At 36.9% G+C, this 10,423-nt stretch overlaps 1 protein-coding gene and 1 non-coding gene across 2 annotated transcripts in view; one reads left to right on the top strand and one right to left on the bottom strand.

Moving 5' to 3' along the window:
- The window catches only part of NCBP3 (nuclear cap binding subunit 3), a 46,781-nt gene that overhangs the window by 21,869 nt on the left and 14,489 nt on the right, over positions 1–10,423 (top strand). The window contains exons 4-9 of the mRNA XM_028095476.2: positions 3,427–3,552; positions 5,695–5,823; positions 6,042–6,118; positions 6,848–6,956; positions 8,866–8,965; positions 9,266–9,369. Of these exons, the coding sequence (XP_027951277.1) occupies positions 3,427–3,552; positions 5,695–5,823; positions 6,042–6,118; positions 6,848–6,956; positions 8,866–8,965; positions 9,266–9,369 (645 nt within the window). The remainder of the gene's footprint in view (positions 1–3,426; positions 3,553–5,694; positions 5,824–6,041; positions 6,119–6,847; positions 6,957–8,865; positions 8,966–9,265; positions 9,370–10,423) is intronic.
- Positions 717–823, bottom strand: LOC114202312 (U6 spliceosomal RNA). The gene has a single exon (XR_003607783.1). It is a non-coding gene; the product is annotated as a U6 spliceosomal RNA (small nuclear RNA).

Raw genomic sequence — 10,423 nt, 5'->3', positions numbered from 1 at the left:
CCCGACTGTGCCGTGGATCACGGTTTATGGCAACCCCGAGCTGAGAGCCCACTCCTTGGCTCCGTCTCTGCAGCCGGCTTCCCCACTCCGATACCTGGGAGCTCTGCTGTACTCAGGCACCCCCGGTCTTCCTGTGACCCTGAGGGTCCTGAGACCACACTGTCCCAGAGAGGGTTCCACCCCCTGCTTATCCGCTGCAGCAACGTACCTCAGCTGAACCGACTTCTAAAAGTTCCAATTTTGTCCTCTGGTGCTCTATCATTTGTCAGAAGCGGCCAACAGAGGCCCCCTCCCCCGCCGTCTATCCTCCCGGATATTGCCTCGGATTTACTTCTGCTCATCCTACCTTCCAGAAAGTGGTTGCTTTTCTGTTGTGAGAGTTGTTGCTATTCTTTTCTTCGATCTCCTGTTGAGTTTGTAGGTGTTCAGAATGGTTTGATCCCTATCCAGCTGAATTCCTGGACCAGACGAAATCCAGGTCTCCTACACCTCTGCCATCTTGCTCCGCTCCCCCGGCCCCATCACCTCTTTAACCCATCCACCCTACCCCGCTCCCATCTGTAACCATCAGTTTGTTCTCTGCAATTAAGAGTCTGTTTCTTGATTTGTTTCTCTCCCTGTCATTTTTTCCCTTTACTTCTTTGTTTTGTTTCTTTCCACATATGAGTGAAATCATATGGTATTTGTTTTTCTCTGACTTATTTAGCTTAGCATTAAAAAATATGGAAGGCTCTACAAATTTACATGTCATCCTTGCTTAGGGGCCATGCTAATCTTCTCTGTATCATTCCAATTTTAGTATATGTGCAGCCAAAGCAAACACTTCTGCCCATTCTTAAATGGCATTCAGTTTTTGGATGTTGAGTTGTGTCAATTTCTTTATATATTTTGGACACTCAGCCTTTATCAAATATGTCATTTGCAAATATCTTCTCCCATTCAGTAGGTTGCCTTTAAGTTTTGTTAATTGTTTCCTTTGCTGTGCAGAAACTTCTTATTTTGATGTACTCCCAGTAGTTTATTTTTGCTTTTATTTTCCTTGCCTCATGAAATACATCTAAAAAAGTGTTGCTACAGTCGATGTCCAAGAGATTACTGCCTGTACTCTCTTCAAGGATTTTTATGGATTCAGATCTCACATTTAGGTCTTGAATCCATTTTGAGTTTATTTTTGTGTATGGTCAAAGAAAGTGGTCCAGTTTCATTCTTTTGCATGTGGCTGTCCAGTTTTCCCAGTGCCATTTGTTGAAGAGACTGTCTTTTTTTCATTGTATATTCATTCCGCCTTTGTTGAAGATTAACTGACCTTATAATTGTTAAGTCTATGTCTGGTTTTTCTCTTCTGTTCCATTGATCTGTGTGTCAGTTTTTATGCCAGTACCATACTGTTTTAATTATGACTGCTTTGTAATATAAGTTGAACTCTGGAATTGTGATATCTCCAGTTTTGTTTTTCTTTTTCAAGATTGCTTTGTATATTCAAGGTCTTTTGTGGTTCCATATAAATTTTAGGATTGTTTGTTCTAGTTCTGTGAAAAATGCTGTTGGTGTTTTGATAGGGATTGCATTAAATCTGTAGATTGCTTTGGGTAATATAGATATTTTAACAATATTTGTTCTTCCAACCCATGAGCAATGAATGGCTTTCCCTTTCTTTGCATCGTCTTGAATTTCTTTCATTCGTGTTTTATAGTTTTCAGACTACAGGTCTTTCCTTTTTTACTATAGCCTTCAACCTTTCTTCCTCCCCAGAGGTTACAACTGTTATCAGTGTGAATTATACCAGGCCTTTTTCTAGGTATTTGTGTGCACAAATACTGACTCTTAGGTTTATATATTATTTTTTTTTAATGTCATCACATTGTACAGGAACACTTCATTTTATTGTACTTTGTAGATACTGTTTTTTGTTTTGTTTTGTTTTTTAACAAATTGAAGGTTTGTGGAAAGTGTGTTGAGCAGGTCTGTTGGTGCCATTTTTCCAACGGCATTTGCTCACGTTGACTCTCTGTCACATTTTGGTAATTCAATATTTCATACTTTTTCATTATTATTGTATTTGTTATGGTGATCTGTGATCAGTATCTTTGATGTTACTATTGTAATTGTTTTGGGATGCCACAAACCACTCCCTTACAAGATGGAGAACTTGATAAATGTGGGTGTTCTGACTGCTCCACCAACTGGCCGGTTGCCCGTTTCTCTTCCTCTCCTTGGGTCCCCATTCCCTGAGACATAACAGTATTGAAATTAGGCCAATTAATAATCCTACAACAGCCTCTTTAAGTGTTCAGGTGAAAAGAGGGTCCATGTCTCTCATTTTAAATCAAAAGCTAGAGGTGATTAAACTTAGTGAGGAAGATACATCAAAAGCCAAGATAGGCCAAAAGCTAGGCTTCTTGTGGCAAACAGCCAAGTTGTGAATGCAAAGGAAAAGTTCTCAAAGAAATTAAAAGTGCTACTCCAGTGAACACACGAATGATAGGAATTGAAATAGCCTTTTTGCTCATATGGAGAAAGCCTTGGGTCTGCATAGGAGATCAAACCAGCCCATTCCCTTAAGCCAAAGCCTAATGCAGAGGAAGGCCCCGACTCTATTCTATTCTGTGAAGGGTGGGAGAGGTGAGGAAGCTACAGAAGAAAAGTTTGAAGCTAGCAGAGGTTGGGTCATTAGGTTTAAGGAAAGAAGCCATCCATCTCTGTAACATAAAAAGCACAAGGTGAAGTACAAGCATGTAGAAGCTGCAGCAAATTATCCAGAAGATCCAGCTAATTAATGAAGGTGGCTATACTACACAACAGATGGGCAATGAAAGCTTGTGTTTTGTTTTAATGTGCATTTTTCTGATTACTAGTGAGATCGACTGTCTTTTCATATGTTTATTGGCCTTTTTTATTTCCTTTTGTGTGAAATGTGTGCTTATGTTCATTTTTATTTTGTGCTGTCATTTTATTATTGCTTTGTAGGATTTCTTTAGTTTCATACTTTGCTTTATATTCAGGAGCAGCATCTCTTCAGAATTGTCATGGCTATTGCACATCTCTATTTGACATACATTCTAAAATTATAGAATCAGCTTGTCAAGTTCAAGGAGCAATCCTATTGAATTTGTTTTTGCTTTAATTACTACAGGTTAATTTGGGGAGAGATACCTTGTGTTTTACCAACACCATTTGTTTAATCTTTCTCAACCTGATATGCCTGTTCTGAATTAGATCATTTGTTTAATGCTGTTGCTCTGTGATAAAAATTAAAATAGTTTACCTTACTGTCCTATTTCATTTCTTTTGAAGTAATTGTCATCTCTTCTAGCATACTTCTTTTCTAAACACATGTTATCCGAACCGTCACAAAGGGCTACTGGTGGGATGTGCAATAGCGGGTGGGGAAAATTCTATCATCTCTTTTGTGTCTTGTTTTTCTAGCAATCCCCAAAGTGAGACTGGAGACAATCTACATTTGTGGAGTAGATGAGATGAGTACTCAGGATATCTTTTCCTATTTTAAAGAATATCCTCCTGCTCACATTGAATGGCTGGATGATACCTCCTGTAAGTACACGCAAGTTTTTTGTTGAATATAGTTTTGTTTATGATTTTAATTTTGCCATCTCAGATGGTGAATATTTGTGGTTGAGACTACTCGTCTGTGCCCTAACCTCTACCTTTAGCCTAGGGGAGAAAGATTGCCCATTGATGAGAACCAGAATGCCTTAGCCAATCTGCCAGATCATATTCCATGAGTATTCCAAGTCAGCTCAGATGTGATGACCAGGAATCTAGGAGGTTGGTTGCTGGCATCTGAGCCTTGTTTACATGATTGAGACCTCTTTAACTCCCACAATTTCCCAACAAAGGGGTGGATCCAACTGTATAGACTTGGGCATCACACCTTCCCAATATAGCTCTTCACAGGGCTGGTTCTGCCTTAGTATTTGATTTAGAACTAAACTGGAACCCTCTGACACTGTATGAGACCTCTCACCTCTGCTTGCTTTGAAACTTCACCTGCTTGCCCTAACCTATGAGTTCTCCAACTTGTGAACTAGCTGTAATTTTTACTTGCCTCGCTATTCCAAGTCTGGTAGGACCTGTGGTAATCACTCTGCTGGCTCCTTGTCTTAACTCACTTCTAGTCTGGCTTTGTTTACTGCCAGTTTGCTGACCTGCTAGGTTGTACCCTGAATAGCTGCCTGGTTTTTCCAGCTACTTTCTTTAGAAGATGTTGATTCAGTGTTTTCACTGAATGAAGAAACATGACTGAGTTGAAGAGTTTTCTCCATTTTTCCTTTTGCTTAATTTACACTATCTAAATCAAGGCTTGGCAAACCTTTTTTTATAAAGAGCTAACAATAAATATTTTAGGCTTTGCAGGCCATGCAGTCTTTGTTTTGTTACATCTATTCAGCTCTGCTATTGTAGCATGAAAGCTGCCATAGACAACATGTTACTGAACAAGCCTACAAGCCTGGCCGCTTTCCACAGAATTTTTTTTTTTTTTTTTTTTTTAGTAAAAAACATGGTGGATGTGTAGTTTATTGTTACTTAATTAATTATACCTATATAAAGCTGGTATAAATATAAATAAATAAATGAATAGGTGGTGGGCTGGATTTGGCCTGCAGGTCGTAATTTGCTAACTCCTCATCTAAGTCACTAAAACTGTAGCTAAGGGATATTAGAGTCGGAGGGACCCTTTAGATTTACCCAGTTTTCCTAACTCATGTTGTACATCAGAACTGAGAAACAGAAGGAAAATTGTTTGCCCAAGGCCACGTCACACGTTCATAACAAAAGTGAGAATCTATAGACCTTCATTTCCCAAACTGAAAATGGAAAGGTGGACTTTGGTTTGAGAAATGCTCTTTTTCTTTTTTTTAAGATTTTTATTTTTTTAAAGATTTTATTTATTTATTTGAGAGAGAGAGAATGAGAGATAGAGAGCACAAGAGGGAAGAGGGTCAGAGGGAGAAGCAGACTCCCGCCGAGCAGGGAACCCGATGTGGGACTCGATCCAGGGACTCCAGGATCATGACCTGAGCCAAAGGCAGTCGCTTAACCAACTGAGCCACCCAGGCGCCCAAGAAATGCTCTTTTAAACAAAATTAAATAGATTTCTTTTCTGTAAGACTTCTCAACACCTTTTCTTTGCTAAATTCTCTTGTTTAAATAAGCAGATTAAATTAGTTGCTACAAAGCCAAGTGGCTGTCATGCCTCCATTGTATATGCTCCATGGGTACCATCATCATCCACACTTCACAGTGGGAAACAATCATTAGTGTGTCTGAATGACAAGGTACAACAGATGGCTTCCCTGTAGAGGGCAGTAGTATGAAGGATAATCTAAATTTATTTGACGGTTGTCTTCTTGTCATCATCATCATCACCACAAGAACTGCTAACACTATATAGTACTCACTGAGCCAGGCAGTTTTAATATGCAGAACCCTTTCTCATGGAATACTTTACAGTTATTTTGTGGAACCCAGTTTGGGAATGCAACTCTAGGCTAATTTCATCAAAGAGGTTTTACTACCACTTTCTGTACTACTTTCATTAGTTGGTTCATACATTCACTGATACTGACCTGTAGCTATATGAGGCCATAGCAATGAATATGTTGCAGTCTCTGTTTTTTAAAAACTTAAACCATTTGGATGTGATGTAATGTTTTATTTTACATTTTGTTTTAGGCAATGTGGTTTGGCTGGATGAAATGACAGCCACACGAGCCCTTATCAATATGAGCTCTCTGCCAGCCCTGGACAAGATAAGAAGCAGGGATGTCAATGAGGACAGGTCATCGGAGAAAAGTAAAAAAGGTAACAACACAAAGGAGGGACTTTAGGGCTGAAAGTCCTATTCTTTACACCGTTGGTTTAGGTTTCTCTGCAGAGCATTATATAGCATCTCATTGTCAGTTATTTCTAAAATAAGCTGTGATGCTTTGGATCATCAGTAAATAGGAAATATTGGACTTTTAAATTACATGAGATGGAGTTATGTTAAGGTTCATCCTGTCCCTTATATTGTATTTTAGATAAGCAGGAAGACAGTTCAGATGATGATGAGGCTGAAGAAGGAGAAGTTGAAGATGAGAACTCAAGTGATACAGAGGTTAGTAATAGGGCAAAAATATATATATAAGGTTTTAGTGTAAAAACTGCTTACTCTCTTATTTAAGGCTTAAGGACTTAGTAAATTGAGTTCTTCCTCTGGCTTTCACTGTTAAACCTTTTGAGGGTACACTAGGCTCCTGGCCTTTAAGTTCATATGGCTGTAATGAGTGATTTTTCTTGAAATCTTAGAATAGTACTCATACTTGTGTATAAAAGAAAATGGTTTTATTGAGAAATATTTTGAAGTGTTATCTAATCAGTAAAATTAAGAAAAAACAAGTGACAGAATATTTCCTAATGGGGCATGTGTTATTGTTGGAAATATTAAAGTGTATTCATTTAAAAAATATTTATTGAGTACCTACTCTATACCAAATTCTAGGTCCTGTGGATATAGAGCATCAAATCAAAGTCCTTCCCCTCTTGGAACATACATTCTAGTGGCGAAGATAGACAATACACAGATACACAGATATATAATATAATGTCAGAAAGGGAGGAGTGCTATGGAGAAAAGTAAAGAAGGGTAAGCAGATAGAGAATGATGGAGACTATTCTTTAGACAAGGTGTTCAGGGAAGACTTCTGACTTAGAAATGTTTCAGAAGAACATGTGCTGTCATGGTTCAACAATTGTTAAAGAATGCTTTCTCAATGGGGACTTTGCTACTGAATAAATATGAAAGAAGCTTTAATGTTTATATTGAAAATGCTCTTTTTTTCTTAAGTTGGACACATTGTCTCAAGTAGAAGAAGAGTCTCTGCTAAGAAATGATCTTCGTCCAGCTAACAAACTTGCTAAAGGAAATAGGTTATTCATGAGATTTGCTACAAAAGGTAACTGTGATATTTGGCATTAATTTTTAGTTGTAATCTAAGCCATTTATTTTTGAGTGACATCCTTCTCTTTTGAATAGGAAGTTAGGTCAAGTAATCTCAAAGTCCCTTCAAGCTATAATGTTCTATGCTTGTGAAATGATGGCTTGCTGCCTGAGTTGAATTTCAGATTTTGAAGGTGAATGTTAGCTATTTGTATACTTTTGTGATTTCTGGCTAAAGGAAGTTATTTTCTGTGAAAGCTAGTTTGCTCTCTGTGCGTTTCAGCCAATTTATCATCTGAACTATTAAAACATTTTTAAATTATACTTTTTTATTCATCACAGCAATATCCTCCTGGACATTGCTAATTGTGCCATTCAGCTCTAATTCTCTAAGGAGTTAAAAGCCTCTTAAATTTGTAAAGCTCTCTATGCACAATGATTCTGGTGTGCATTAAAATATATATGAATTTTGAATATGGAATACTCCTCTGATCTATTTTTCTTGACTGAGACATGTTTAAGGAGTCTAAGCTCATTATTTTATAGACTGCCCCTCAGTTTCGGTTTGTCTAATATCTCTTCCTGATTAAATCGGGTTCTGTGTGTTAGGCAAGAGTACCACAGAAATGCTGTTATATCATTTGCAGTGCATCATGTCAGGAGACACGTGATACTTACTTGTCCCATGTCTGGAGATGTTAACTTTTCTCACTTGGTTAAGGTAATGATTGCTAGGTTTCTCCTGTATTTCCATTTGTAATATAAAAATTTGTGGGAGGTACTTTGAAATTATGTAAATAGACTTTTGCTCATCATACTTCCACTCAACATCCATTGATGACTTTTTAACTACGTTTCAACTAACTACGTTAGTTGGCATTCTGCTATAAGGAAGAACTTTCTCTTTCTACCCATTTATTTATTTACTTACTTACTTATCAGTTTAGATTCGTGAGTCTTATTTTATTCAGTGGGTTATTCATTCATATCATTGTTTTGATTTACAAATCTTCTTGGATTTGGCCAGTGGAGCCCTTCAAGCTCTGTTATTTTGACATGCCTTCATGATTCTTTGAGCACTTTCTTTCTTTATGGCACAGTAAAACATCTTGTTTTTCCAGACTCAACTTGTACTTTCCCTGTCCCAAATCTGGAATCAGCCATTCTCCAAGGAGCTGGTGGGCATGTTTTTTAAAGGGTGTACATACTGGCTTGTGCCACTGTTTACTTATAGTACTGGATACATGTGCATTGGTATTCATCTGTTGTTGTCAGTGAGTGCCTCAACAAAAATGTGTATGATCATTTCTTCCTATTAACTGGCACTTTAACTTGACAAAAGTGATCTTCTCTCTATCTATATTCATTTGAGTGGCTTATTTGAGTGCATTCTAGATAAATGATGTTATGCTGTTTTCTGTAAGCCATTTTGAGGAACGTCATGATTGGAAAAAATGTTTTACCAGATATATGGAATATATATAATCTGTTTCTTTACTACTTCTTTGTTATTGGAGTGTTGTCATTCAGAAACAAATGTCATCTTTCAGGGGGGCCAGGAAAATACTACCTCTTCTGGAAAGCCTTTTTTATTCCTGAACAGCTATAATGACTGAAGCTCTCTTAAGCTTCTTAGAACCTTGTATGTTGTATTATTGTTGTTGTTAATAGTATTTTCTCTATGAGGTCAGTCAGCTCCTTAATGGCGGCTTAACCTCATTCATCTCTGTATTTTGCTCCCCCCCTCTATATTGCACTGCTTTGCTTTTGTAGGCACTGAGAGTGAATATTTGTAGTGTATCTTTCCCTTTTGTTGGCAGATTGTGCTGATCTGAGCCCAGCTATGGAAAACATTTTTTTAAACCATTCAACATTGTCTTCATACCAATGGGAAATCCTGGGTAACTGTCGTAATTAATTTTTAGATGACAAAAAGGAACTTGGAGCAGCCAGAAGAAGTCAGTATTACATGAAATATGGGAATCCAAATTACGGAGGCATGAAAGGAATTCTTAGTAATTCTTGGTGAGTCCAGAACTTTAAAATACAATAGTTTAAATACTACGTAAGCTTTTCTTAATCCCTCAGTTGGTATTCTGCAGTGGAATGTCAACACCATGTGTGGACTCGAAGGAAGACAAGAAGAAAGAGTTCAAGATTCTTAACTCTAGGGTAAATGGTATGAAAGGCTGAGTTTGAGTTTCACGTAAAATGTCTCTGTTTCAGCACCTAACATTTCATCAGTGTATAGTTGAATTTAATTAGTAGATTTCAAGGTCCTTTTTGTTGGTTTTTTGACTATGTGCTTATCTTGGAATGTTGCAGGAAGCGAAGATATCATTCCCGTCGCATTCAGCGGGATGTGATCAAGAAGAGAGCCCTGATTGGGGATGACGTTGGCTTGACGTCCTATAAACACCGACATTCCGGTAGTTGCCTGCTCAGCTCTTGGGTAGACACATGTTTGGCTCCCGAAATCATATTCTTATTCTTAATACAGTCTTTTAAGGTTCCAAACTTTATCATCCTCTCTTCCTTGCCCTCACCCTCTGCCAACATATAGGAAAGTAAGTCAAGTCACGATTAATTTTAAATTGCCCATACAAAAGAGGTCAAATGATTTAATAAAAGCTGTTCTAACAAAAAAGGCCAAATATGACATAGGAAAAATTGAAAGAAAATTTTCTGTAGGAATCTAATTTTTCTACTATTAATATCAAAAGCTGCATGAAAATCTTTTAAGTTATTTTATCAGATGACTTGATTTTATTATTTCTTTGTCTGATAATGAAAATAGGCTGCTATGTCTAGTGTTTTATACTTATTGGCTTATGCACACGAATGCCTCCGTTAAATGAGATACCATGACTTGGGTTTCATTTTGTTTGTTCTGTCTTTCCTTCCTTTCTTTCTTTGTTTTGGTGCTTATGAAAGAACCGTTTTCATTATGTTTTATAAAGATTTGTTTTTATTTAAAAAAAAGATTTGTTTTTATTTTTAATCTAATCTGTAGAATCTTCTACATGCTTTGTAGAACTGCTAAGTCAGCATACAAACATGGGATAACATGTATACATGTTTATCATGGTAACAGGGACAGGTGAAGTCTATCATTTTTATTTAATGAGTATATCCAAAATTGTATATTTGAAATCTGCTTCTTAAAAATGTACATACTTTTCTGTTACACAGTTACAGGTTTCCAATTTCAATTACTCTAAGGTATTCTTACCATACAATCTTTATATTTACATTAAAGAAATTAAGAAGCAAATTGCCCCTAATTCTAGCACGCTAACATAAACAACAGATTTCATTTTACATTTATTTGTTTCTTTTCATAATAAATATAATTGTTAACATATTTTATAGTCATCTCCCACTTATAAGCATTTTTCCATGAACTTTAAAGTTACAGTTGATTTTCATTATTCATAGTGGTTATGTTCTATAAAGTCACTGTGATCATTGATACAGTGAATA

Source organism: Eumetopias jubatus, unplaced genomic scaffold (assembly GCF_037043125.1).
Source record: "Eumetopias jubatus isolate StellerSeaLion01/CBP00866 unplaced genomic scaffold, mEumJub1_p1.0 scaffold_10, whole genome shotgun sequence".
Classification (NCBI taxonomy): Eukaryota; Metazoa; Chordata; class Mammalia; order Carnivora; family Otariidae; genus Eumetopias; species Eumetopias jubatus.
This window is presented reverse-complemented; position numbering and strand designations above follow the sequence as displayed.